At 45.4% G+C, this 27,871-nt stretch overlaps 6 protein-coding genes across 10 annotated transcripts; 2 read left to right on the forward strand and 4 right to left on the reverse strand.

Moving 5' to 3' along the window:
- Positions 1–319: 319 nt before the first annotated feature.
- LOC128262123 (brefeldin A-inhibited guanine nucleotide-exchange protein 1) lies at positions 320–7,004 on the reverse strand. The gene is made up of 3 exons (XM_052996198.1): positions 5,876–7,004; positions 1,432–5,474; positions 320–955 (listed from the first exon to the last, which is right to left on the reverse strand). The coding sequence occupies exons 1-3, from the start codon at positions 6,663–6,665 to the stop codon at positions 818–820; spliced, it is 4,971 nt and encodes a 1,656-aa protein (XP_052852158.1). The 5' UTR covers positions 6,666–7,004; the 3' UTR covers positions 320–817.
- A 374-nt stretch (positions 7,005–7,378) lies between these two features.
- LOC128262131 (E3 SUMO-protein ligase ZBED1) lies at positions 7,379–9,603 on the reverse strand. The gene is made up of 3 exons (XM_052996215.1): positions 9,394–9,603; positions 8,968–9,339; positions 7,379–8,901 (listed from the first exon to the last, which is right to left on the reverse strand). The coding sequence occupies exons 1-3, from the start codon at positions 9,555–9,557 to the stop codon at positions 7,422–7,424; spliced, it is 2,016 nt and encodes a 671-aa protein (XP_052852175.1). The 5' UTR covers positions 9,558–9,603; the 3' UTR covers positions 7,379–7,421.
- Positions 9,604–10,161: 558 nt separating this feature from the next.
- Positions 10,162–17,213, reverse strand: LOC128262124 (ATP-binding cassette sub-family A member 2). 4 transcript variants are annotated; one of them, XM_052996199.1, is made up of 15 exons: positions 16,763–17,198; positions 16,488–16,611; positions 15,954–16,154; positions 15,413–15,883; positions 15,200–15,352; positions 14,954–15,132; positions 14,263–14,479; positions 13,900–14,200; positions 13,526–13,838; positions 13,310–13,461; positions 13,069–13,252; positions 12,717–12,954; positions 12,038–12,661; positions 10,971–11,970; positions 10,162–10,916 (listed from the first exon to the last, which is right to left on the reverse strand). In XM_052996199.1, exons 1-15 carry the CDS (start codon positions 16,943–16,945, stop codon positions 10,472–10,474), a joined length of 4,785 nt encoding a protein of 1,594 aa, XP_052852159.1. In that variant the 5' UTR covers positions 16,946–17,198; the 3' UTR covers positions 10,162–10,471. The 4 variants fall into 4 exon arrangements, with proteins under 4 accessions (XP_052852159.1, XP_052852161.1, XP_052852160.1 ...); XM_052996201.1 differs by lacking the exons at positions 15,200–15,352; positions 15,413–15,883; positions 15,954–16,154; positions 16,488–16,611; positions 16,763–17,198 and adding an exon at positions 14,537–14,612 and having other exon boundaries at positions 10,163–10,916; positions 14,954–14,990; XM_052996200.1 differs by lacking the exons at positions 14,954–15,132; positions 15,200–15,352; positions 15,413–15,883; ... (1 more) ...; positions 16,488–16,611; positions 16,763–17,198 and adding exons at positions 14,537–14,612; positions 14,737–14,813 and having other exon boundaries at positions 10,163–10,916.
- Positions 17,214–17,486: 273 nt separating this feature from the next.
- LOC128262154 (protein FRA10AC1) lies at positions 17,487–18,403 on the forward strand. Its single transcript, XM_052996252.1, has 2 exons — positions 17,487–17,981; positions 18,040–18,403. The coding sequence occupies exons 1-2, from the start codon at positions 17,541–17,543 to the stop codon at positions 18,364–18,366; spliced, it is 768 nt and encodes a 255-aa protein (XP_052852212.1). The 5' UTR covers positions 17,487–17,540; the 3' UTR covers positions 18,367–18,403.
- On the reverse strand, positions 18,356–20,435 carry LOC128262142 (mitogen-activated protein kinase p38b). The gene is made up of 2 exons (XM_052996234.1): positions 20,248–20,435; positions 18,356–20,145 (listed from the first exon to the last, which is right to left on the reverse strand). Exon 2 carries the CDS (start codon positions 20,012–20,014, stop codon positions 18,917–18,919), a length of 1,098 nt encoding a protein of 365 aa, XP_052852194.1. The 5' UTR covers positions 20,015–20,145; positions 20,248–20,435; the 3' UTR covers positions 18,356–18,916.
- A 363-nt stretch (positions 20,436–20,798) lies between these two features.
- On the forward strand, positions 20,799–27,763 carry LOC128262146 (uncharacterized). Of its 2 annotated transcripts, none has more exons than XM_052996241.1 (7): positions 20,799–21,362; positions 23,599–23,650; positions 25,476–25,534; positions 25,602–25,758; positions 26,129–26,466; positions 26,669–26,820; positions 26,883–27,763. In XM_052996241.1, the coding sequence occupies exons 1-7, from the start codon at positions 21,275–21,277 to the stop codon at positions 26,955–26,957; spliced, it is 921 nt and encodes a 306-aa protein (XP_052852201.1). In that variant the 5' UTR covers positions 20,799–21,274; the 3' UTR covers positions 26,958–27,763. The 2 variants fall into 2 exon arrangements, with proteins under 2 accessions (XP_052852201.1, XP_052852202.1); XM_052996242.1 differs by having other exon boundaries at positions 20,805–21,362; positions 27,021–27,760.
- Positions 27,764–27,871: the final 108 nt, after the last annotated feature.

A 27,871-nucleotide genomic window follows, 5' to 3' on the forward strand; every position in this document is an offset into this window, starting at 1 on the left:
GCCATCATTTAAATAAATTCGTGGCACATTTGGCGGGTGCAATAAAAATGCCATAAATCTGTGCCCAAAGACTGGACAGATGCCGAGAGACTGCAAAAGAATATTCACCCATTCCCAAGCACTTAATTGGGTTTGTTGTAGATTTTTGGACAAACTGAATAACGCGTGATGTTTTTTGAATTGAATACAATTTGGAATTTAGGTGATGCTATAGATTGTTGCTTATAATCAGATCACATACCTTGATCTTAATATGCACGATGAGTCCAATCGAAGAATAAAACAAATCAATGGATCGCAACTCGCATTGCTAATAGAATTATATTGTATATTTGAAATATATATATTTATATAGATTTTGATTTAAATTAACACTAGCAATATACAGGCTGCACATAATGCTGGTTTAATCGGTATTTAGACTACACTCTAATCGATAATAGGTGAATGTTAAAGTGTGGTTACACCAGGGAAAACAAAATCCAAATTCGTAACTGAAGGAAACTATACACACGCACACAATAAAGCCTTACATAGCATACCCATCAGTATGATTATATATAAAAAACAACAACATTTCTTGTTAAGCCTAATAAACATTACATTCTGCCTATGTATTGTTTATAAATATAATAAAAATATATATGTACTCGTATGTATGAATAAGTGCCAACATAACAACAAAGCCGAGGGAACCAATTGGGTGCTCTATGAACTACGATTTGAGGGGAGTTGGGAGTTTCGGAGTTTGGGACGAGAGGATCGATCTATTAACATGGCCGAGTCAACTAGCCAGCTGGCTGAGGCTCCTCCGTGACTATTTAACGCTCATTATATTGAATACTGGACCGATGCGCATGAACACACGCCTAAGGACACTTCTCAGTTCGGGCTTGAGGTCGAAGCACATCATATCGCACAGCAGGCTGTAATAGTTGGACACGTGGGTGGCGAACTGAAAGAAGAAATGTTATACATTTTATTACACATTAAATTGATTTAAAAAGGTACAATTATGCAATGGTTCAAGTGGTTAAGCATTAAATTGCTAGATTATAAATTAAATATTAGAACGCTAATAGTTTAGTCAAAAGTTCATGAACTCATTCTTCTTGTATGGTATTTAGCAACCATTTAGGATATGGTTTCTAATTATTTACGAAGATAAAACTATATACTGTGATATTCTTTCTGTGCACTGATAAAATTTTTAAAATATTTTAATTAAAGTGAAAAATATTAGATTCCAAATAGTTGCTATTTGCTTAAAGTGTATTTTAGTTAAGTTAAAAATGGTTAAAATTTTAGATATTAGAATCAATTTCGAAAAAATTTTTATTAAAACCCGCGTTTTGAATTGAGAATATATTTGGATACACTATTTTTTTTATCAGTGCACTTTCTTTGCATTTAATCGAATGCCCAACTCACCCTTGCATCGGACATCTTGAGCAGGCGCGTCAGGATGAGCAGCAGCAGCGATGTCCAGGCATCTCGGTGCGCCTCGCTCTGCAGACTCAGGTAGTATCCCAGTGCCTCCTTGCAGACCTGCACCAGCTCCTGCTCGATGCCGGGCCAGTCGCTGCGTCGGTTCTCGTCGCCGTACATCTTGAAGAAGATGCGCAGGACGCAGGCCAGCGACGAGGTCTCCTGCTTCAGCAGATTGGGCTTCACGGATCCCTTGAACCCGGCCCGCCACAGCAGACTGCGCTGATCGTGGTCGGAGTTGAATCGCTTGGCGAACCGGTGCGACTGCATCAGACAGTCGGCCAGAGTAAGCAGTTGCCGGGTCCTCAAATAGCCGTACATTCCCTGCTCCTCGCGTTGGCACTCGAGCAGTTGTGACTGCGATCCGTTCCGTCCGCCTGTTAAATCGGCGGCAGCCTGTGCCAGCGTTTCGGCATCCTCCTTGCGCGATGTCGCCGGGAAGAAGACAATGTTGTCCATGGTCTGTATCAGCTCCAGCTGCACCACACACCGGATGTGCAGCGCCTCGAAGTGGTTGTGCTCCTGGGGAAGATTGTTACTGGAATGTGCCTTCGGCCGCCAGCTGAGCAGATCCTGCGGCAACGTGGCATTGAAGATGTCCAGGATGCACTGACACGTCTTGTCCCAGGTAGACTCGTTGAACTTGAAGCCATTGGAAATGACCAGGTTCTCCAAGCAGTTGGTGCCCGATCGCGCCAACTGCTCGTTGCTCTGCTGAACGCACCAGTGCAGCTGGGCAAAGAGCTCCTCCAGCAGCAGATGGCCCAGGACATCAAAGTACTGCGTGAAGACATCGATGATGGCGTACAAGGCGTGATTGCAGGTGGTGGTCATCCACTCGGACTTCTCGGTGACATGCTCCGGCAGCTTCATGTTGTCAAAGATGCGGAAGATCACATTGAACAGATCCTTCCACCAGTTGGGCTTGAAGCTCTCGCCATATGTCTTCACGATCTCAAAGAGAACGGTCAGTGCGCGCGTGCGCACATCCAGTTTGCAGCGATTGACGACGCAGGAGAGGGAGAACAACATGGGGAACCAGCCGCGCACCCACACACGATCCTCCTCCGCCACCGAGGCGTCGTTCTCCATGCCCGCGTGCTCCGCAAACAGTTGAGGCGCCTCGTGGACGCACTGGGCGCAGGTGCGCACCAGGCGGATGGCCTCCATGCTAGTGTCCGGAAAACGGGCGGTGGCGAACTCCGACAGACACTTCACCGCGTCCTGGAACGAGTCCACCATGATGGCGAACTGGCGCTTGTACAGGTCCCCAATAATCTTGCCTGTTGTCTGGAAGGCCAGCTCCACAATCGGCTCCTCGTGATCCCCGGCGGCCAGGTGGAAAATGCTGAAGATGTTCTTCCAGCCGGAACGGATGTTATGCGCTTGGGAGTTGACCATCTGGGCGATGCAGCGCACCACCATGTCCCTGATAGCCGGCGAGGCGTTCTTCTTCATGATGTGCTCGAAGGGACGCAGGAAATCCTTCTGGAAGCGGAAGTTACTGAACTCGCCCTTCTCCATGAACTTCATCGACAGCTGACGCAGTGAGTCCAGGGCGAAGAAAGCGATCTCCTCGTTGCTGTTGCACCCGACCGCATTAAAGTGCTCCCCCAGGACTTGCCAAATGCGCGACCACTGCAGACGAATGCGCTCCATGTTGTAGTAACTGATCTCGACAATCTTCTGGAGGGAGAACATCCGCGGTTGCTGCTGCTGCAGTTCATCCACCGACACCTGACAAAGGGCCTTCACAAAGTCCACGATTGCATCACCATCCAGTCTCATGGAGCCGGTGAAAATGCGATCGACGGCGACTACCACACTCTGACTGCTCGTCTCGCCGATGTGCTCCTTTACGCTGGGATTCAGCGAATCCTTGAGCGTGGTCTGCGCCCCGGAAAGGAACTGCGGACGCACCCCAGTGCCAATTAGTTGGGCCAGCTCCAGCTGGCTTATGCACTTGACGATGTCCAGCCAACTGCTGCCCAAATAGTTGCCATCCGTGTGGGCCACCATGATGAGTGTCTTGATGGTGTCGATATTCTTGGCCTTCATCTCGTTTATGGGCGAGTTGGCATTCAGAAGCGTGAACCTGGCCAGCGCCTGGACATAGGCATCCCGCTCCAGGGACATGTGGAAGATGCAGGCGATGCGAATGGCGCATCGGATTCCGTCCAAGCAGAGCGTCGCGATCTCCGGATCATCGCAGTCCTGCAGGCCCACCGAAAAGGCGGCCAGAAACGGGGTCCAAGCCATCTTGAACATGGGACGCACATGCTCCAGATGTTTCGCCGAGGTGAAGGGCGACTTGACGTGCGACACAGACTGCATCAGATTGGTGGCGGTCAGCGAGATGACCTCCATCTCCATGTTCCACAACAGCTTGCGGCGCTTCTCCGTGATGAATGGCTGCTTGCCAGTGGGTTTCGGCTGCTGCAGCATGCCCGAGTTGTTCTTCATCTTGATCTCGTGCTCGGATATCTCGTCGTAGATGGAGGACAGATACTCCTCGGGCAGATCGGACTTGCTGTCGCTGATGCCGCGGTTCATCTTGATGTACTGCTCCTTGGTCATCTTGTGCTTGACCTGCGGCGAATGCAGATCCGTGGTCAGCATGATGATGCTGAAGGCCAGCACGTAGACGGTGTCGGCGCTCTGGAATAGCTGATTCTGCGGATTGCACTCGCAGTACCTGCTGGCGAACTTCTCCATCAGGCGATCGATTTTCTGTGCCTCTCCAGGCAGCCGGAACTCCTCGAGCAGGATACGCAAGGCGGCCACCACCTCCAGCTGGCGAAAGTCGAAGGCGTCGATATAAGCGCACATCACCTCCTTCGAGTGGTCGTCGTTCTCGCCCAGGTAATTGCCAATCACCGTCTTGTCCAGTCGCTCGTCCTCGTGCAGCCAACGGGCAATGTCCTGGCATGTGGCGCCCAGCAGCTGCTTCTCCTGCAGGAACTGCACGCCCTTCTGCGGTTTCCGATTGAACAACTCGATGCCCGTCTCCATCACCTCCTTGCGCATCTTGCGCTCCTCCAGCGCCTCGGGCAGATCTTGCAGTTGCTCCTGATTCGAGTTGAGGCTGTGGCTGGAGCCGCTGTGTATGGTCTGAATGGTGGTGTCCGCCTGATCGTGCTCCGTGGTCGTTGGCGACTGCACCTGCATAGCGGGAACTGGCATGTTGGGATTAACGTACAGGTCCTTGCTCCACTCCACCATGCACTTCAAGATGGAAACGAGACACTCCAGGCCGCGAATGCGCATCGACTTTTCCTGCATGGGATTTGCGCCCAATTCGAGGGCCTGCCGACCCTGGGCGATTTTTGAAAGATCGTTGACTAGTCGCTCGAAAAGATTTGCCGCCGAAAAGTCACAATCGTAGTTCACATAGATATCCACCACCGACTGGGCATCGGCGCAAATCCGTGTCAATGCCTGAATAACCATCCATTTGTGCTCGAAGCTGCTCGAATTGGCCTCCAGAATGTTGAGGAAGATTTCCTTGAAGAAGACCTCGATCTGGCGCTTCAGATGCACTTTGAAGTTGGACAATAGAGCCACAAAGATCGAGAGCGACAGCTCGAAGACCTCTGGCACCAGGCTCACTCCATTGTTGGAAAGGGCCACGCAGAGGTACTGCTTGATGGCCATGATAAACATCTCGTTGGAGCGGAAGACCGGTCCGGCGTTCTGGAGGATGAGCAGCAGCAAATGCAACGACAGCACCTTGGAGCGCAGCTCGTGCGACTTCGGATCCGGATGACCCTCCGGCAGGGGCTTCATCGAAAGCTTGCACAGCGCGCGGAACACGAGGAATGCATCTTTCTGCAGGATGTGCGTGAACTTGGCCGTGACCACTGCATCATTCTCGCTGTGCAGCTCGACACTGTCGTGATCCGAGTGCGAGGAGTAGTCGTTGCCATTGACAGTGGGCTCCGGCTCTCCCAACGATTCCTGATCCTTCATGGCCTCATTGTAGGCAGCTGAAATACGAAATCGTCGTTATTGTTGCGCAATGATGAAAATAAAGGTGGGGGTGGGGGAGCGGCAGTTAATGTTGCACCTTATCGTGGAAATTTCTATGCTGACTCATGGGGAAGACAATGAAATGCCGTCATAGACTATAGGGCAATACACATAAAACATTCCCTTTGATAAGCCCAATTTTATCAAATTAATTGATCTGCCTATATAAATGCTCTCTAACATTTTCTAAGTTTAAAATTTAAGAATTTAATGAAATAAATAAAAGCTAAATTGTGTTCTCCTTGATTAGGAATAAAAATCGGAACATTACTGATATGAATACTAAAAGAAAACAGCTTCCGCTGAAGAAGCAACATTGTATCTGCTTCTCAAACTCCCGCCACCGAGTGCCACGCACCTGATATGATCTCCGCCAGCAGTTCGGAGGCAATGACTTCGTCGGAATCCCCCGCCGTCTCCTCTACACTGCCATTGCAGTCCTCTGAGTGGATACTTCCATTGATGGTTGCACTGGAATTGGAATTTCGCGGTGGCAGCTCGTACACCTGGTTCTCCATGCGGGCAAAGATCACGTTCAGCATCTGGGTGAGGGTAGCGCGGGCCGTGGTCTGGTTGACCAGGTTCTTGCTGGACAGGTAGATATCGTAGCAGGTGCGCACGGCCTGCAGCAGCGTGAACTCGTGGATCTCCACATGCTGCGAGGTGACTACCGTGAGCAGGGCCTTGATGATCTGCAGCTGGACACCCTCGTCGGTCTGGGGACCGCTGAAGCAGCCGTAGATGGTAACAACGATGCGGTCGATGAGCAGGTGCCCGGGATTCGCCGAGTCCTGAATGGAGCCCGTCAAGTGGCCATAGGCAATAAGCTTCTGCAGGCAATCCAGGGCGGTGACCACGATCCTGGGCGAGCGGCTCTTGCAGGCCAGCTCGAAGGGCAGGAAGTAGGTCTCCGCATTGATGATGCTCGCCGCATCGTTCTTGGGCAGCGGGAGTGCGGCGCAGGGCAGCTCATTGCCCTCGGCGATCTGACCAGCGCTGATCAGCTCCGCCTTGATCTGCTCGAGAGCCGAGTCGCAGGACTTCTTCAGCTGCGAGTGGTGAGAGCGCCGTATGTCCTTGTCGGCAAGGATCTTCTCGAGAGCACGCACGATGAACATTTCCTTGGTCTTCGTGGAGTTGTTGTGCATATTGGGCCGCTGCCACTCCCAAGGTCGTATCCGCTGGGTGGTGGTGGTGGTTTCTATCCCTCCTCCTCCTCGTCCGGACCCTCCTCTTCCGCCTCTGCCCTCCGATTCCGGAAACGAAAGCCACGCAACTTTCGCTGCTGCCTTCTGGGTGCTCCGCCAGCTGCGCGGAGTGCTCCTCACGGTTGCGTTGTCGTCTGACGGCACTCGACGTGTTTTCTAGCGTCTCGTGGGCGTTTGCATATTGCAAATCTATCACTTTTTCAATTATTTTTACTTCAAAATACAATGCGAAAAAACGTCATCAGTAGTGTGACCGTGAAGGGAAAATGTGTTGACCCAAAATTACTGAGCCAAGCAGTGTTGAACAATTTCTAGTATGTTTCGGTATTTTGTATTCTAACATTATCTTTTGTTATTGCCTGGTAACACCACTATTTAAACTGTAAACGGCTTTTTGTGATAACAAAAAATGTGAACTGCAATAGAATTAAAAATATTTTAAATTTTATAATTGGCAAACAAAGTAAGGCTGATTTAAAATACTATGATTGATGTTTTTATTTATACAAATAAGTAAAAGATTCTTGATTTTATGTCCATATGTGTGTATGAACATGTTTTATTAAACGAAATCGTTAAATATTACAACAAATTATACCACACTTAAATTACAGATACATTTGCTATTAATAAGAGATATCTGAAGAGTGGAAAACTTAAATGCTACAAGTAGGGCGGGAATTGACTATGCCTACGCTATATCTGCCACTCATCCGTCGGAACATCAGCCATAAAGAGGACGTTCTCCATGTTGTTCTCAAGAAGTCTGGCATACTGTTCTGTCACCACAGCCCCGTCTGCGGTGAAAAGTCTCGATGGGGACAGTGCGGTTGCCGGAATGTGCAGGTACTTTTGGGCCACAGAATACAGGAAGGGATGTGCTGGCGCCAGCTCCTGCCAGAGCTGAAAGGGATCCGCCTGCAGGGTGCTCAAGCCGGCGCAAAAATAGGTGGATATCTCATCGTCGGCGTCGGCGACGTTGTTACCGTTGATGAGCTGCTGCTTCTCGTGCGAGAAGGTCTTGAACGCCGCCCAGATGTCGAAGTTGCCATGGTCTACGGATACTACTGCCTGACCGCTGTCCACATGCGCCTGCATCATGTCATACAGCTGCGTTATGTACTTGGCCACCAGGGCTCCTCTTTGGAAGGGAATATTGCGAAACCGCGGGTCCAGCAGACTTGACATGGCCAAGTTCAAGTTCCTCTCCATGCCCTCGAAGTGCTCCTCCAGCTGCTTGCCCATGAACAAGCGCACCTCCTGGGCCACCTTGTGCTCCGAACTCTTCTCCTGCTTTAGTTCGTTGATCAGGGTGTGGGCCATGGGCAGTGCCTTGCTAGCCGCCGGATAAGGTGTTCGACTGAGCTCACGCATGGAGCTGGTCATTGGTCTCAGCACGTCTAGCAACTGCTGGCCCAAGTCCATCTGCTCAGGCGAAAGTGGAGGTGGCTCTTCCACATGAACGGATGAATGTTTCAGGTACTGGTCTAGCATATCGTAGGTACTAAGGGGTCGCTGCATCGTGTCCAGCTGAAGCTTGATCTGTGAGCTGGGCTCTTCAGACTGTCGGTCAGCCTCCACATAGGTACGGATTTTCTCGCATAAGCCATGGATCTCGGGGCGCTGCAGCACTGCTTCCAAAAGCAAATTCAGCTGGTCAGCGAAACATGGCACATGATGTTTGGCGCTCAGAAAGGTGGTCACTGCGTTTTCTAGCAGACGATTACTTCTCGTCGTCACGCAGGTAATCTTTGACTTATTGATGTCGAAACGCTGACACACACGCTCCATGCAATCTACTAGATGGCCGGATGTCAAGGATTCAGGTAGTGTCTGCACAGAAAGCGTTCGAGAGATTAGATGCCGTCCATCGTGAAAGTGGGCCACCAATTCAAGCCAACTTTGACCCTCGGCCCTTGTGTGCATCGAGCAATTGAGGCTAAGGGTGGACACAGTGGCCAATTGCTGACGAAGCTTGGACCTCTGCAGCTGTGTCTCTCTGCAGATGAACCGCTCCAGTTCCGCCACACTGGGAGGCTTGTAGGTGGGGCAGAGTACTTTCAACAGGTGCTGGAATCCTTCGCCCTGGATAATTTGCAGCGGATGGCGGTCGCGGCAGACGAAAAAGGCCATCTCTTGGTAGAAGGAACGCCGGCTTAGCACTGGCATTTCAAGGCTAAAGTTTATGGAAAAGCAAAATTGAGACGCTGTCATGTTTTCAACCAGAACAAGGCTAACTTACTCATCTCCTTGGAGTGGTAGATCCTGAATCTGCTGAAAGGAACTTTTGGCTAGGTCTTCCTGCTCATTCTTGGGCTCGAACTCGATGATGTCGTCGGCGCTAACAGTCTCTGTTCCAGAGATCGCTGCATCCGGACTAACCCAGGCGTATCCGACGCTCTGCACGGCGATGTGATCCTCGGAATTGTTTTTTCCCGGTCCATGGGGCTGCAGCTCGATGAAGCCGCCAGAGTCCTTGGCCGGCTTGAACAACAGCTCGCTGTGGAAGTCGGTGGACTCCTCTTTGAAGGGCATCACCGTTCGCTTGAGGTCATCCTGTTCGCGTCGCTTGTAAATGCCCCGCACCACCACCGTTTTATCATCGAAGAGATCACTGTAAATTAGGCAGAAATAAGCAAAGGCTGCTTCAACTTCGGATACTTCCTACACTTTCGGATGAGTCTTCATGTGCTTCATCAGGTTGGATGTGTTGCCGCAGGTCTTGATAACCTTCTCGCACAGCTGACATTGGGCAGAATTTCGATCCAATTTATCGTAGTATTTCCAAATCTTACTTCGCGACATTATCGGTTTTAAACAGGATTTCGGCATTTATTTTGTAAACAAACGCTAAATTAGTGTGGCCAGGTGCCAAAAGTCTAATATAACCAATTATTATTGGACTAACCCCTAGGGCCACTCTACACTAGCTGAGATTTATTTGACTTTAATTTATTATTTTATTATTAATTATTAAAATGTACTAACATATTAAAAAAAATAGATTCCATAAACACGCTAAAAATATATATTACAATATATATAAAATAAATTATAACGTGTAAGGAGGTCTTATTGAAAAATATGGATCTGGATCTGGCGCGTAAATTTAAAAATTGGTAAAGTAATGGTAATGTAGCACATATTAATTTATATTACTTTTTGTAAAGTAAATGATTATAAGATTTAATGTTTTAAAAATTGAACACCCACTTCTTTTTTTTTCTAAAGTCGATTGTGGCATTATCAGATTCATTTGGAAATTAAAAATATATAATTTAAAGTTTTATTTTTCCTAAAAACTATACATTGGCTTATTAAGAAATAAATATAACTAGTTAAGTTTACATATAGTTTTGTGAAAACCATTTATGTTCTAGATTTAAAACGACTATAAAATTTTCAAAATTTCTTTTTTATTTTGTATTTAAATATTTATAATTAATATTAAATATATTTGTTTCACATTTCATGCGCACAAAAATGATGTCTCTGTTTAGTTAGATTAGACTTTACACATACATACGTTAAGTAGAAGAGTCCCGGCGACAGTGCTGAGCCCAAATGACCGCCGTCGCGAGGATTAGCTAGTTATGAGCAAAGAGATTCTTAGTTGAAGTGAATACTGGCCGGGGAACGCGGTTAAGTGAATTTTATACAGATGGATAGATGGTGTCGTGGAAAGTTCGTGCTCGATACCCACGACGGCAGTCTTGTGCTCAATCCTTGTGATATTCGAAACCGCCCTAAACAAAGTTGTTTACCGGACTTCGTTGCACCGACGATTGTCGCGACACTGATTGCGACTTGGCCTGCTTCTCGTATTTGAGAAAGATGTCCTCCAAGGTGCACTCGTTTACCGAATAGTCCGCCACGAGGTCACCTAGCCGGTCGGTCAGGTAGTCCTCCGCTATCTTAAACACATCCGACCATTGGACTGCTCTTTCCTGGGTGCTCACAAAGTAGGTGAGTGTGCCGGCATGGCTTTCGCGCAGTTCCAGTCCGGCAAACTGAGCCTTCAGAGTGCCTGTGATCGTGTTCACATTCTCGTCCGTTTCCGTCTCCTCTTTCATTTTCAGTTTTATGGTAAAGCCGCTCAATCGCTTCAAAGCACAGATGTTATTCAGGCATTTGAATTTGCCATGTGCCATGATGGCTAACCGATTGCATAGTTCTTCACACTCGTCCATACTGCAAAATATTATAAATTTACTTATGAGAAAAAACCCAAGTCAATTTCCTTACCTGTGCGACGTGAGCACCACAGTGCGGTCCTCGCCCTGAAAGTCCTTGATGCACTGCCAGAGAAACCGTCTCGAGATGGGATCAACGCCGGTGGTGGGTTCGTCTAGGAGGACCAAGGTGGGTGATCCGATCATGGCCATTGCGGCCAGCAGCTTGCGCTTTGTACCACCCGAATAGTGGCGCACCTGCACCTGCTGGTACTTGGTCAAATGCATCTTCTCCAGCCAGTACTTTACGTTCTCCTTAACGCTGGCTGGCCCCTCGGTGGTGTTACTCAGGCCTCGCAGCATGGCCATATAGTGCAGACACTGCTCGGCGGTCATGAACTTATTCAGGGCATCGTACTGCGGGCAGTAGCCAAAACATTGACGATAGGCTACCTCATCCTTGCGAATTTCAATGCCCTTGATGTGTATGTTGCCTCCATCGAGTGGCAAATTGGCTGCTATCATCTGGAACGTGCTCGTCTTCCCCGCTCCATTCACGCCCAAGAGACCAAAGCACTCTCCGGGGTCTGCAGCAAAGCTCAATCCGTCCACAGCCACCTTCTCCTTGTAACACTTGCGAAGATTGCTAACAATCAGTGGATTGTTGTGCGGCTCCCGCTGAATCAGCTCCTTAACCCGCTGCTCCTCCTTTGCACAATCATCGATGACCGAGTTCGGAGTGCTGGGCATGGTGCCCGTTGAGTTGCTCTTCTTTTGCTGGAATGTCCAATTCCAGAGGCCATCATGAATGCGTCGACGCAGATACTTGTGCTCCAAGACGATGGTAAAGAAAGCCATGACCAGGACACACACGGCGATGGCATAAGCAAAGAATGTCTCCTCGCAGCCCAAGTTCTTAACCTGTGCTGAACGACGTCGGGCAATGAAGTTCTCGTTGATGATTCGCAACTGGTGGTTCAGATTGAAGTCGGGCAGAAAGCAGAGGAAGGCGATCTTGGTCTCGTGCAGTTTCATGGCCGCCGCATTGCTGGAGGTGATCAGGGGGGCAATTGCTAAAGGAAAGACATCATATTTTATACTTGTTCAATACCAATTAAAGTGTGAAAATGCAAATGTTACCGGAAACAATCAGCATCAGCAGCAAGTACGTAGATATCGTGGAGATGGACTTAAAGTTGTTGCCCAGGGCATAGAGAATGGGCAAGTAGCTGCAGCCGTAGAAGAAGATGCTCAACACAATGACCCTCAGCTCCACCTTGGAGTAGAGCTCGGCGGGCATTATCAAGTATTGCAGAAGAAATAGTAAGGAGCAAACAAAGACCAGGAGCAGCATATCAAAGACGAAATGGGCCAGCCAATAAGTAAATCGCGACATGGTTTGCAGCTGACGGAATCCATTGGCATATTCCCGAAACGGCAGCGAGATGAAGTAGAACATGAAGAAGAACATGCCCACGGACACGATGACCGCATAGTATTCCAGCCGTGAAGGGCTAATATCGCTAACGAATCGACGTATGGGCACGTAGGTCGTCTCAATATCCGATTGTGGAAGCTGTAGCTTCAGCATTGCAGAGTCCACCAGATTAATGAGCTCCACAGAGCTGTGGTACCGATTTCCCGAGTAGAAGATCTCTATTTGGGGCGTATCCGCCGTGCCACGGCCACCGCCATACATGTCTATAATGCCAATCACCTGTTCCAGGAAGTCAGCCAAGTTATCGCGTTGCAATTCCAGGGATTCTATAGCAAAATAATATAGTAATTAATATTTTTAGCACGATGCGGGAGTACCCACCATTTTTCACATCATTGCTCCCACGCAGCTGCATTGTTTTCGCCGTGATTCCACTTAGTTCGATCTGTTGACGCAGCTGCTGCTCCACCTGGGCATGGTGGCCCGTCGGATTGTGGATGTATATAACCCCAGTGCCCATCTGGCTGAGTCTCAGGGGCAACGCCTCCTCGTTTTCCACTATGGACATGGCGTGCATCACGAGTATGGCGCAGCAAACGCTAACAAAGGGAATGCACAGCTGGAAAGGAAGGGGGAAGAGTACATAATGCATTGCTATCGCTGTTCAAAGTTCCCTTATCATGTAACTGCACTCAATAGTCCCATAAACGACTGTTGATTGTATAATGCATACCATTATCAGCGAGTATAACCACTCATTGGATATAAATGTCCATTTTTTGTAAAACACAGCCATCCAAAGTTGCTGCAGACTGGGTTGCATGGGTTGGTTGGTCAATCGTTTGTAGGGGGTCAGTAGAGGTGCATCATTTCGAGAGCCATCCGGAGTGTCAACTTGATCCTGCTCCCCAGCGCATCTGCAAATGTCAAGGCATTTGTTATGAATTATGTCTGCTTTATTCCCAAAAACCTACCGTAGGAAAACATCCTCCAGGGAAGTGTCGGTCATTGAAATTGTATTTATTCCCAGCTGATTGGTCTTTGTCTCCAGCTTGTGTAGCATTTCTGAGAAGCACCTCTTATAGGAGTACGGCAGACAAATATAGACAGTTGGCTTCACCACATTCTGTTCGAAGTTCAAAGAGCTTAGGCATAGGCCCATAAATAAAAATATCAATTTAGTATCTTACCAAAACTCTGGCTGTTGGTACAAAGTCGTGGATTATTTCCATTATTTCGTTTTCGCGGAATATAAAGTCTTTGACCTCCAGTTTCAAGCGATAACCAATGCCCGATTTGCGCTTTAATTCCAACGGAGCCCCAGTGGTTTGCAGCTTGCCATTGGCCAGTATGCAGATGGTGTCCCCAAGGACTTCGGCCTCCTCCATGTAATGGGTGGTGACCAGAATGGCCTTTTCCTTGCGCAAATTCAAAAGAATATCCCACAGTTCACGTCGGGAGTTAATGTCTAGTCCCGATGAAGGTTCGTCAAGGATTACAATTCTGTGAATGAAATATACGAATTTTTAGAAGTTTTCCTTAAGAAAATAGATCTAAAGTTTACTTGGTATTTCCGGCAACAGCGATACCCAGGGATAGACGTCTCTTCATGCCCCCCGACAAATTCCGACCGTAATTGTCTCGCTCATCATATAAACCCAGTTTCTTTAGCTTCTCATATGCCCAATCACGGGCATCCGAGCGACGAGCTCCACGCAGCTGGGCAAAGAACTCCAAGTGCTGGTGACAGGTCATGTAGCTCATGAATACACTGTGCTGGGGACAGAAGCCAATCAGATGGCGGTAGGAAGCCACGTCGCGCTCACTGCACACTATAATCTTGCCCGAATCCTTGGGCACCAGTCCTGGAAAAGTCAGAGGATCAGCATGAGTTGGTTTATTACTAAGATTTGTTTTCCTTGCTCACCCATTATCATGTTCATCATCGTGGTCTTGCCAGCACCGTTGTGGCCCAATAAAACTGTGATCTCCTTGTTGTTGATTGTCATATTTAAGTTGTCCGAAATTAGCGTTTCACGTTTACTTGTCTGGAATTTTTTGCACAACTCGGTGATTATAATGGCGTGGGTGCCACGGGGTGCTGTCGTGTATTCATTCCGTTGTCGTTTCTGGTATGTCTTGGGCTAAAATAAAAAAGAAAAATATTTAAAATTGGTAAATAACCCTCTCGAAGAACATACCATTGACTCAAACCGTAACCGAAACCGTAAGATGTCCGATAATAACCGACATAAGAACACGCAACCGATAAAGGAACTGAAATAAAGTAGTGCAATTTTACCGAATTCAAATAAAAGCGAGATTTGTTCGTCTTACCGGTGGCGAAACTAAATAAGAAGCAAATTCAAAGCAACCAAAGAATAGACTTAATTAATCTTACCGAATCCGAAAGACCGACGTTAGTAATACCGACTTAAAACAGCGAAAAGAAAAATGCGACATTCGACCGAGCTCTTTTTAAAATTATATCCAAGATTTGTTAGCTACAAAAAACCAATCTAAAAATATACCCGCATAATAAAATTATAGGAGAACTGGGAGAGAAGTACGACAATTCCAAACCGAGACCGACATTCAATTTTACATTTGGTACTTACGTCTAGGAAAAACAAAATTGGTCGCTTTAGGCCACCAGGCCCGGGATACACACAACCCAAGTAATTGTAGAGCAGAGCGTACAAAAAGGATTGGAAAATGAGCACAAAATAGACCGAAAACATCCTATAGGAATCGTATTTGATTTCACGAAAAAGATCCGCAGCCCCAAATTCGCGATCTGCAAAATAAAGCCAGTCGGGAAATATAATGCAAAGCTACAAATAGCAACTCAAGGAAATCCTTACGCTTATTTGAGAATGTCTGAAAAACATCTAGTCCCTCCAAGAAGGCATTGGTGCTAAAACAGACAAAGGCCAGCGATGTGGCCCAGCTTCGAACGAAGGAAAACACATACGGAATGATTAACATCACCAGGCCGCCGATCTTGGCATAGAAAACTGCAAGGAAAATAAGAAAAATCAATAAAAACAGAATGGATATCGAAGATATCTAGTTACCTGAATGGAAACAAACAGAGATCAGATATGCATACGACATGGTGGACAATATATACAGCAAAAACAACACCGCCACATAAGCGAAACAGATCAGTCCCAGTGCCTTGAAGACATAACCGACGACCAAGACATAAATTATCAGCGCTATGTAGCACACGAAGCGAATGAGGAAGAAGGTGAGGCCGTTGAGAAAACTCATGGGCGTGACCAGGTTGAGAAACTCCTTCAGCCCGTTCTGCTTCTCCTCCACAAAGGGCACCACAAAGGTGCTCAGCAAAACCACTTTGAAGAGGATGCTACACAGGGTACCGAAGTAGATCAGCCGATGGCTATCCATGCTAGTAACCTCAAGATTCGGCATCGAGCTGACCAGCACCTCGTAGTTTTTGTCCAGCTCCTGGTATTTCATGTACTGTTTGTCCAGTATGTGCTGAAGGGTCAGGAACCCCGCCCGTATGTAATCATCGTCATCTGAAAGAAAAGAACAAAGCGTGGAATCGTTAACAAGGGAACACAAGGGTGATCATTTCGGGGAACGCACCTTTCTGGTGATTAATCTCCTCGTCGTTTACATAGCGCTTCTTGGGCGAAATTCGCATTTGGTTCGAGCTAAGGCTGAATTGAAACTTTCCTTCAGAGCCTCGATTTGGCACCTGGTTGAAGTTGATAGCAAAGCAGCTTTCCCGACACTGCTGCTCCATGTCCAGCTGCATCTCGAAACTGTTGTTGTAGGCCCGAAGTCCTAAGGGAGAAATTATAAATTAATTAAAAATGTGTGAATTTAGAAAATTTCTCTACATTAGCTCAACCCCTACAAGAATCGCTGATGGTAAAACCAATAAAATAAAATTAACACTACACGCAGTTATCATCACAAATATTGCATTAAAAAGAATTTTAAAAGAATTTTTTAGCTAGCACTAAAATTTAAAACAAATTTAAACATTGAAATTGGAATTTAAAAATGGTTTTAAGGAGACATTTTATTTTAAAAGATGGCAAATTCAAATGCAAGATTATAGTCCAACTTATTCATAAAATAGACTATCATTAACATATATTTTTTTGGACTTACGCTCCGGTATGATCCCCAGATCCAGTCGGAGGAGGTCCACGATCTCCTCCACATTCGAGGAGGTGGGTGCATAGTATATGTAATCTAATTCATTTCCGGGGAAATACGTTTCTTTTAGTACTATCTGACAAGTGAAAATGATCAAATTAGTGTTAAATTGCGGTCATGGGTTTTCATATAAATTGCAGATAGCACCTAACTGTTAACATATGTGTGTATACAAACATATATAAATATATTACAGCCAAGGGCAAATGATATCATTATCAGCTAACCTCATTTTTGGGCTCAAACTCCTCCAATCGGTGCTGTACAGGCTTTGTTGACCAGTGCAAGTAGCCAGTGAGGACTCCAATGAAGCCTGTGAAGATGCACAGCAGCGGTAGGAAGTTGCATCGCAAATAGAGCAGATTCTTACGCAGAAACACAAAGAACAGCGGGCTGCAACTGCAAGCCATGTTTGATTAATGGCACAACTTTCCCCAGCTTTTTCCTATTTTATTTTCACTCTATTGTTGTGCTGAGGCGTCAACTTTATCGCTCCGCTTGTGATGAGCGAAATGTTTTGAGCGAAAAACTTATCGAAATTTACATGGCAACCGCACCCGCTACACAGTTCCCCTTCGGGGATTCAGACATATATATATATAACGGTGCAGTGTTTGCAATGCGATCATTGGCTGCAATCTAGTAAATTAATATATACGTAGCGCAGATTGTTTGTGCACCCCATTCATAAGTGATGACAAAAACAAAAACAGCTAGCTGACTTCAACATCTGAAGTAGAATAGCAGTTTTTAAAATTTACAAATCCAGTGATATTTAAAAAAACAATCTTTATTAAATAAAATAATATGTTTACCAATCATAGTTAAGTTAATTAACTAATTTATATATTATCAAGTGAAGATTTTTACTTTATTACATCTTATATAAAAAAAAAGTCCAGATTTGGCGCGAAAATAGCCATATTGACAGAATGTCTATCGATACATCGATAGACTTTGCTTGTAATCGGAATCTCTCGGCACAAAAACAAAAAACAATAAACAATGAGCGGCCCGCAATTATTTCCCGTGAATCTGAACAATCTGACGGCCAAGGAGCGACACAACTATATCTTAAACAACTACGTGCTCAACTCCCCGTCGGAGGCGGAATCCCGCCGCCACAAGCGGGACATCGATGTGATCCGGGAGAACCACCGCTTCCTGTGGGAAGATGAAGAGGTGGACACCGACTCCTTGAGCTGGGAGCAGCGTTTGGCCCTGCGCTACTACAAGAAGCTGTTCAAGGAGTACTGCATAGCGGATCTGTCGCGCTACAAGGAGAACAAGATAGCCCTGCGCTGGCGGACGGAGCAGGAGGTGGTCACCGGGACAGGACAGTTCCAGTGCGGCAGTCGGCACTGCGGGGAGCGCACGAATCTGCGCAGCTGGGAGGTCAACTTCAAGTACATCGAAAAGGGAGAGCCCCTGAATGCGCTGGTTAAGGTAGGTTGTGGGAAATAACATAAATTGCTTCACTGATAGGCATTCCATAAATCTGTAGGTTCGCCTTTGTCCCACGCACACGGATCAGCTGAACTATCGCACCAAGAAGAAGGAGTTCAAGAAGCAACGACGCCGGGAAAAGGAGGAACGCAGAGCTGAGCGTAAAAGAAAGCGTCGCAAATTGGATGCCGATCAGGAGAGTTCCACAGATAGCGAAGCGGAGGAGGAGACGCCTCCCGAATCCCAGCCAGAAACCCACAAGGAGACCACAACAGAAGAGACCACGGCAGACGATCAGATCTGGCTACAACAACCCGATCTCGGCCAGGAGCAGACCTCTAGGGAGCAAGAATTCGAACGCTATCTGGAGGATCTCCTCTTTTAAAATACATAGCACATTTATTTGGATTCAACGTAGACAATAGTGCTCTTTTTATAGTTACTGGCCGCGAGATGCGTTCGCTTACGAACTAGGATGTACATGTACACTCACATTTACAGGATTATTCACAAGAACTGTGTGTGTTTTAAAACCGACACCAAATCTAAAGTTGAACTGGACATTAAGGCTGTGACTTTGTTTTGAAAACATTTCCAAATCGCTACAATATATGCATATGTACCTAGTTCAACCGCAATTTCTGTATTCATCGAATGCTAATTGGAGGTTCGAAAATACATGTTCGAAAATACATTTTCACCTTACGTTTACGTGCGCCTCTGTGGTAACAACAAATCGTTAAAAAACCAGCCACTGAAGCACTTCTAAATATAAACCGCTCTAGAATAAATATCTCCGATTGTTTACACACGACGAATAGAGAAAACACGACTGAGCACAACATCCGCTTGAACTAGGTGTAAAGAGGACTCATCTAAATGTATATATAGCATCATTGAACGGACAGGGACAGCAGCGACAGGGACTGGGCTCCCTACTGCTCCTTGGGCAGGAGCTCGGCGAAGGCGGCTGTGGGTTTGAAGGCCGTCACCTCGGTGAACACCATCTCCCGCCACTTCTCCACCGGCAGCTCGTTCTCCTCGAAGCTCTGGTCGTAGAGGGCAGCTGTCTGCTCGTCCGTCGGATCGTGGTACTTCTCCATGTACGGATGGGCCAGCGCTTGCTCGGCCGTGATCCGCTTGTCGGCGTCCAGCTCCAGCATCTTCTCCAGCAGATCGATGGCCAGCGGATTGGCGCCGCGGAAGATGTCGCGGAAGTTGCGCCGCGGCATCACCGGCAGCGATCGAATGTAGTTCCGGGCGCTCTCCGAGGAGATGCGGCTCATGAACTCGTCGGCGGGCGTGCCCAGCACCTCCATGATCAGGTTCAGCTGGTGGATGTGATCGGTGCCCGGGAAGAGGGTGCGTCCCGTCAGCAGCTCGGCCATGATGCAACCCACCGACCAAATGTCCACCGTCTGGTTGTAATGCATCCAGTTGAGCATGATCTCGGGCGCCCGGTACCATCGCGTGGCCACGTACCCGGTCATCTCGCTCTCCGCGGGACGAGCCAACCCGAAGTCCAGGATGCGCAGCTCACAGTCCTCGTTCACGGCGATATTCGAGGGCTTCAGGTCGCGATGGATGACCCCAGCGCTGTGAATGTACTTCAGGCCGCGCAGGATCTGGTAGACCAGGAACTGGACATGGTCATCGGACAGCTTCTGGGTGCGTATGATGTTGTTCAAATCGGCGTCCATGAGGTGCGTCACCATGTACACCTGTTGGAATTGCTCCAGCGAATCGGCGGGCTGGCCGGGATGAAAGACGTCCAACAGGCCGATGACGTTCTCGTGGTCCATGTGCTTCAGGAGCCGGAGCTCGCGGTAGGTGCGCTTGGCATGCACCGCCGACTGGAAGGGCCTGGCCAGCTTCTTGATGGCCACCTTAGTGCTGGTTCCCCGGACCACGGCCTTGCACACCTGGCCGTAGGCACCCTGACCCACGGGCTGCAGGTTCTGGTAGGTCTCCGGTATTTCCCACTCCGTGCGGTTGATGTCCAGCTTATAGAACTTGGCCATTTTACGTGACATCTCGTTATGATTGTTTTTCGCTACTCAGGTGTTTCTTTTTTTTTTTGTCAATGTTGTTATCCACTGGCTCTTTTCTGGTTGCTCTTCTTCTTGCTGTGGGATTTGTTATCTCAGTTTCGGCCTCAACATTGCTGCAAATGAGTAATCGTTAGGGTAATTAGTGAAAAACGTAGCTTTGTTCCCGTATTTCTTTAAATATTGATTTGTATCTGCACAACTGCAGCATAGCTTACATCTTTAAGATTTTATTTATGCTATTCGTCTGCGCCTACACTTTTTCTGATTGGACAACAACGCTGCTTTGCCTATCGATAAGCCGATTTCCAATCAGCTGTGGCTCATTCTTGCGTTAACATTACCAATTGGAGCTGCTCCCCTGCTAAATTCAAAGTCCATCAGGTCAACGGGTTAATTTGGCAAGATTTTCTGCGCAGTATCGTTCAAAGTTGAAGTTTTACCCTTTGTAATGTATAATATTTGTTTGGTATTTACCTTTGGTTTTGCTTATTTATACGATTTATTTTTTGATTTCATGATTACCGAAAGGCATTATAATGCCTTATTTATCACTCATACGAACTGTTGCCTTTGATCAACTAAATTATTCCAACTGACACTACAAACTGGAACTATTAAGCAACGCCTAATTAAATAAATTATAAATATAATTAATTAATTAAATCAAAGCAATTAAAGCATTAATGTTTTATTACCATTTCCCATAGAAAAGGCATCCAACAGTCGACCATTGATTTATAGCCCCTTTTGGGGCCTAACATCTCCTGTTTAGTCTGCAACAGAAGGCGGTCAGTTGGCGTAAGCTGGTTTAGTTCCAATCGGTCGCTCGGCGCTGCATCCAAAGTCCGGATCCACGACACTTTTGCTGCCGACGTTTTTTGCACGAGTTTTTTCCATACGTATTTGTTCATTGACAAAAACTCAAGCTGCGCTCTGTGCGTGCGTGTGTGTGCCCGTGTGTGTGTGTGTGCGTGTGTGTGAGCGCGCCCATTTGTGTGAGTGCGGTGCTTTGTGTGCAGAATAATTTTTGCAAACATTATGTAAATGCGCAAATTAAAGTTCAATCGACGCCAGTTTTGAGTACGAAACCAGATCGCCTTGCTTTAAGTGCCACGGAGCAACAGTTTTATTTTAAATAAATATCTAAAATAACTCCTAAAACTCCCACACACACAAAGCCACACACAGTAAGGATCTTGAAAGATCCGGCGGATATACCTTTACCGTAACGAAAATCTAAAAATGGCCACGACAGCGGCCGCAATGGCCGCCACCAGTGTTGTTGTTCTCGATCGCGGTAACAACACCACTTGCACCATCAACTTGCACGGTGAGCAGATATCTCTAGTCTTCAAAAATACTAAATAAAAAGACAACAAAAAAGAGTAAAGGCACAATTAATCATAATTAACGAAAACACCAGCGGAGTTTGCCAAAAATTGACTGGCGTTATTTTTAGCGCATGATTGGCTTAGACTTTCGTTCCCTGCGAGATTTCGAAATCGAAACCCGTTTCGCCCCCCATTTGACGTATTCGCGACCTCTGGAGGTTATCAGTTTGTTCTCGAAACAACCTTGTTTATTTTTTTCGGTGTTCTACGCACCAACTAGCAGAGCTTTCGACTATCTTATCAGCCAAGATCACAGCGATATAGGGGGTAAATGCTACACTCGACCGTCTGGGATCAGTTCCGTTTGGTTTTGGACCAGCTTTGGGCTTAGACTGGAGCTTGGAGCTCCATTCCCAGCTCCTACTCGCAGCACATTTCGATTAGGCGTTATATATTTGTACGTACGTATATACACATAGGTGTACACAACAGGCCCCTCTCTATGAGCACCTCGGTGTGTTGGTACGCCAGTACCCAGCGTACTTTCAACAATTACGACTGCCTGAGTCTGGCCTGCCCACGTTAGTTTCCAAGTCGCAGCCGTTTGAGCAACAGTCAGACAGTCAGAGACACAACAGCGTTTGGCACAGACTGGGGTCGTACACCTGAAAAAAAATCAATAACTATGGCTGAAACTATCATCTAACAGATTGCATTTTTAAGAAAAGGCTTTTAAAATGGGTATCTTTAAGTAAAGAAATGAAAAAGGTGCATTGGTTTATGCAAGAAAACTCTTTTTTTATTCAATGTTCGCGTATTGTAGAAATAATATTGAAATTAGTAAGTTGAGTAAGTTTTTTGGGAATGCCGACTTATTTCTGCGCTTAAAGCAGTAAACCTTTTTAAAAGGTTGCACCTAGCTGAATATATTCTCGCTAGTTTTTCTGTATATAAGTATATTTTATTTAAGAATTAGTAACTTAAATTCTACATTCTGGATTGGAAATACTTTTCTAACATATAATTTACATTCCAATTTTTATTTTAGATAGGCGGGGTTTTTTAAGCTTCAGAAAATATATTGTGTATAAATTAATTATTTGGCTAGGTGTAATTTAGTTCTAGAGACTTCTTTGTTCTCAGTGTATCTTATCAAATGTAATTCAAACGTTGGTAATTATAAGTTTTCGAATGCGCTAAAACTAAACTTCACATAAAGTGTTGCCCAAATCCATTCGTAACATGATCGAAATATCAGAGTAGTGTTTTTTGGCCTGCCAAAAGCCCATCGCACATTGGAGCCAACGGAGCGAGATTTTGGGAACAGCAGCAGCTCCACCCACGCACTCCAAGTGCTCACCCACCCATTGGCCGTAGGCCATCGTCTTGCCCAGATCCATACCCATACCCGTACCCTAACCATACCCATACCAGTATCCCAGTCTTTAACTGTACCAGAGATTCGGTCCCAGCCAGTTTACTTACAGGCCAGTTACTTACTGGCTCACTACGGTGTGTGCAAATGTGTGTATCCGCCATGTGGGTTAGAAGTGTGTGCGTCATGTACTTGGCTTAGCCGTTTGTTGTTGTATAATTCCCACAATTGATCCAGCTTCAATTCATTCATTGATCAACAAGTTCAAATGTGCTGGATGTGCTTCAGGCTTTCCTGAATAGCTAATCGTCATCACAGAGATAAAGCAGATCACTTTTATGTTTGTATATGAAGTACGCCTTCTTATTTAACTATTTTGTTATAATTGAACCATCGCAAAAACTATTAACTCTAGGCATAAAGATTATTTATTTTTTAGATTAATAGTACTTGTTTATTAGATTTTTAATAATCTAAAGAAATGTCCGTAGTTAACAATCGCCTACTCAGTATATAAAATATATGATTTGAAATAAGATTAGATATTCATTTAATTTTAAGAATGACCAATAAATTGGTAAAATTGTTTACAAGTGGATTTTCTAAGGTACCTTTTAAAGATTTTAGGAAATTGTTTTATATGAACTTCATATAATAAACTAAATTTATATATTATTAAATTTTATATATTTTTTTAACTCAATAATTTAGAGAAGTTTTGTTATTCAATTTTTTTTAAATGACTAAATTTATATAATTTTAATGTTATACATATATCACTTGATTCACTTGTTTTACATTACTTTCGTGCAAATATTCTTGAACAAAGCCGACTATATTTGCCTACCTTCTATTTGCAGGTGCCACAGTTGTGTCCTGGCGGGTAAACAATCAGGAGCAGTTGTTTGTCAGGTGAGTGGACTGAACTTTGCAAGCTTTCCCAGCCAGTAGCCTTTAAACATTGCTCATACGCCGCGTCGGCCGAACTTTAAGACCAAACTTACGCAAGCCCACGGTGTGCGTTTGGACATGCAACCAAAAAAGTGATTCGCAAAGTTTCCAGCACACAGTGGCGTGGAGGGCATAGAGGGGGGTCAACAGAGAGTCGACAGGGGGGCGGCAAGGGGGGCTGACAGGTTGGGCAGGAGCAGCCTTAGCCATTCTGTTTGGCGGCAAAATGTTTTTGTATGACACCCAAAAAAAAACACGTCGGGACCGAGCGGGCCCAAACGTCGAACCAGCGAACCAGCGAACCGAACCGAAAGCGACCGAATGGCAAAAACACAAATACAAAAACTCGAAAACACAGGGGCGGGGGCCGGGGGCGGGGTAACCCCCTTTCTGGGCAACTAGGAGCCGTTGCACTTGCATCAAGAGCTGCCTCCATTGATGGCCGTTTTTTTCGCCCTGTTGCTGCTGCCTACTCCTGGGCCCCCCTTTCCCTTTTCGGTCCACCCCACCTCTCCCCACCCCCCTTTTGTGGCAAAACAATGTGCAAGTTTTTATGAATGGAGTTTTTGGCGCGGCCAGCTAGATCGATAAATCCCCACTACATGGCCAGCCCTCCACTCGAGGCACAGTGGTTCGGAGCGCCAGCAACTTTCGGCCAATTGCCGGGTTCTTGGCTAGATCCCACACAGAAATTCACTTGGAACGTTAGCCCCTCGTCGGCGCTCCTAACTTCTTTTTTCTTTCGTCTGCCGGAAAGTTTTCCTCGGTTTTTGTGGCCACCAGTCGCATTCGCATTCGGAAACCCACTAAAAACTGGCAGTGGTCATGGATAGAGCGAGGCACTAGAAAACTAAATTAATTATTTGCCCGGTTTAAGACTGTCCGGTTTGCATATCTGTATTTCGAAATAAACATAAATTGAAAGGCTGAAGACAGAGACACTTAAAATATAAATCATTAAGTTGCCAGTTTGAAACTAAAAGTATATATATTTTTTAAAGAACTTTTTTATTATAGATTTACGACTATATAAAAGATTAATGATAATGATTTATTATAACAAAGAAAAATTATTTTTAAATAATATTCATTATTAAACAATTTTTTGTATATTTTTCCACCTTATAAAAAATTAAAGTTCTGATTTTTTGATGCCTAAAATTCGAATTGTTTATTTAATATATTTTTATGTTTGACTTTTAATCGGATAAAAAATTTGAGATAATGATTTGAAACGTACTTAATTTTTAAATTAATTTGATATTGTTTTCAAGCAGAAAGTGTAATCATTTAATAGTTTAAAAATATAAATACTCCATCACACCTTTTATGCAACCACTTTTTTTTGTCTTTGCGTCAACTACTACCGGACTTAAATCTCTTGAATATTAATGAAATTCGGCAAGTCAAATGCGTTCCACAGCTGAAAGCGTTTACAAATGATGCACAGAAACTGAACGAGAAACAAAATCAGCAGCTTAGGTAGATCCAAGTCCAGGGGCAGAAGGAGTTGCTTGATGGATGCGTCGGCAAATTAGCTGAGACGAAACCCAAGGCGAATCCCGGCTCGGGGCAACGTCATCCTCAGCGACACGAGAAAAACAACACACAAAAAAGGGGCAAGGAGCATTTTGCCAGACAATTTTTTCTGCTAATAGCATTTCTGAATTTCTGAATGTCTGTCTCTGTCTGCAAGCGTTTTTATGGCTGGAATACTTCTTTCGAGTTGCGTCTAACCGAATTAATCGAGCCTTGTGCTCTCCAAACCATCTCGCCTTCCCCCCAGCAAACTGGCCTCGTTCGATGGCAAGAAGGCGATACGTGGCGGGATTCCCTTTGTCTTTCGTAAGTTTGCCAAGATCCTGGAAATTTAACAGTGCGATAAGCTAATGATTCCATTCCGCAATTGCAGCCCAGTTCGGAGCTTGGTCCTTCGGGCCGCAGCATGGATTTGCGAGGATTACTAGGTGGCATCTGGAGAGACCGCCGGACAGGCTGCACAATGGCGATGTGGAGGCCATATTCTCGCTCATGGACAACGACTTTACACGCTCCGTCTGGAACTATCAGTGAGTTTTCGAAACAAAATGGTTGAAGTGGCAAATATCTTAGCTAAATTAATCTAACAAGAACTCAGGCTTTAATTGGTCAGTAAATTTTTAGATCCTTTTTAATGTGTTTAAATTATTAGATCCTTTAAACTTAATTATAATAGACTTAATTATAATAGAAATCCCTCTTATTTTACATTAAAAATTTGTATATTACTTTTTGTACTTAAACTGTGTTTCTTCGGTTTCTGTAAATTAGATTAAAATGGAATCGTAACATGGCATTTTTGGGCTTACAAATTTAATTAATCCTATTAGAATATATATATTTTATATCGCTTTTTGCAGTTATCAATATGTCTTTTGACTAACGATCTTTTCTTTAAAGGTTCCGCATCACCTACCGGCTGATCCTGCGCGAAAAGGAGCTCCACTTCCACATCGGCGTCTATAATCCCAGCAAGGAATTGAGCTTCACCTTCAACATGCTGCTGCACACCTACCTAAAGGTGCCCGATGTCCGGCGGTGTCAGATCACGGGTCTCCAGGGCTGCCACTTCATCGACAAGACGCGGGAGAACGCGCTCTACCAGGAGGGACGCGAGGTGGTGACCGTAAACGAGTGGACCGACAGGATCTATCAGCACACGCCGCAGGAGCACGTCATCACGAACGTGGTGTCCGGACGCAAGATGAGACTGCACAAATACAATTTCCCCGACACGGGTAAGTCCAGGATGAATATAACGTTTTAACTAAGTCAGAAATTCTCAAACTGATTACTGAAAATTTTTGATGTTTTATAAGCACATTTTTATTTGATTTGTGTAAATACTTGTGAATTATATATTTAATATATAATATTTTTAGTTCATGGGCTATTTATCTTTCAATAAAGAATGTTGTCATATTTAAATGTATGTTTCAGTGATCTGGAACCCTTGGATCGATCGATCGCGTGAGATGAGTGACTTTGGGGACGACGAGTTCCCCAACATGTTGTGCGTGGAGGCCGGCAATGTGACCTCGCCGGTGATCCTGCTGCCGGGCACCGCCTTCGAGGCCAGCCAGATCCTTCAGGTAGAGCAGCCGGTGCTGGAGTAACACCACCCCCAATCTAACCCATCCTAACCCCCTCCCAGCAATTCAAGTGTCCCTATACTATAAACTCATCCAACTGGAAAAGCAATCTAACTGACTTCATAAAATACGACTAGAGTCACTCTATCCACCTCCATATTCCAATTCCAATTCCAATTCTTTACTTTGCATGCAATCAGATCATCATCGAGGGCAATGTTAGTCGCAAGACGAAGAGGAATCGCTAGCGTTTAAAGAATCGGAACCCAATGAGGTAAACCGATTCGCAATCATGTCAAAGCGCACTTTTTCACAGAGATCCTGGGCCGATGGATGGCTCCACCAGATGAGGATCAGCTTCGGAAGAAGGAGAAGGAGGAAGAGGAGGAGGAGAATCAGGATGAGGAGGAGGAATAAAATGTTTGGTTGTTCCCGCACGGTCTCTAGACTCTAATCTATTTCTTAAGTAATCGTAAATCCCTCTCTAGCAATATGTGTTGTGCAAGCAATTATAAAGGAATAACTTCGTTGACCATCCTTAGTTTGTGCCTAATTGGAATTGACTTTAATGACATTCCTAGCCAGGGAAAAAGACCCTAAATTAAAATGTGCATTGGTAGTTATTTAATCGGGTTTTATGAAGGGTTTTTGATCGAATTGCAGTGGCACTAAATCTTTGTTACTCCAAAAGTTATTTCCGTTCATTGTGATGACCTCACTTTCTGCTTCTAAATCTTACTTATTCAACAAATATAGATGAACTTAACTAAAGAGTAATGGGCACTACTAGCTCTGGTCAGCACCCACTTCATAAACGTGTATACGATTGAATTTAGATAACTTACATAATGTTGTAAACCTAATATGTGTAAAATACTAAAAGCAATTATCTGTACCAATTAATGTAATAATCTATGCAATTAAATGTAATTATAACTATAAAATCAAAGTATTTTATTTGGTAAACTTTAAAAAGAACAAATTTAATTCTACCAATAGCTTTTCCCTAAAATTTTTTAGGAAACGAACTTCTGTTCAAAATTGTTTATAT

The sequence above is a fragment of the Drosophila gunungcola genome, unplaced genomic scaffold (assembly GCF_025200985.1).
Source record: "Drosophila gunungcola strain Sukarami unplaced genomic scaffold, Dgunungcola_SK_2 000001F, whole genome shotgun sequence".
Classification (NCBI taxonomy): domain Eukaryota; kingdom Metazoa; phylum Arthropoda; class Insecta; order Diptera; family Drosophilidae; genus Drosophila; species Drosophila gunungcola.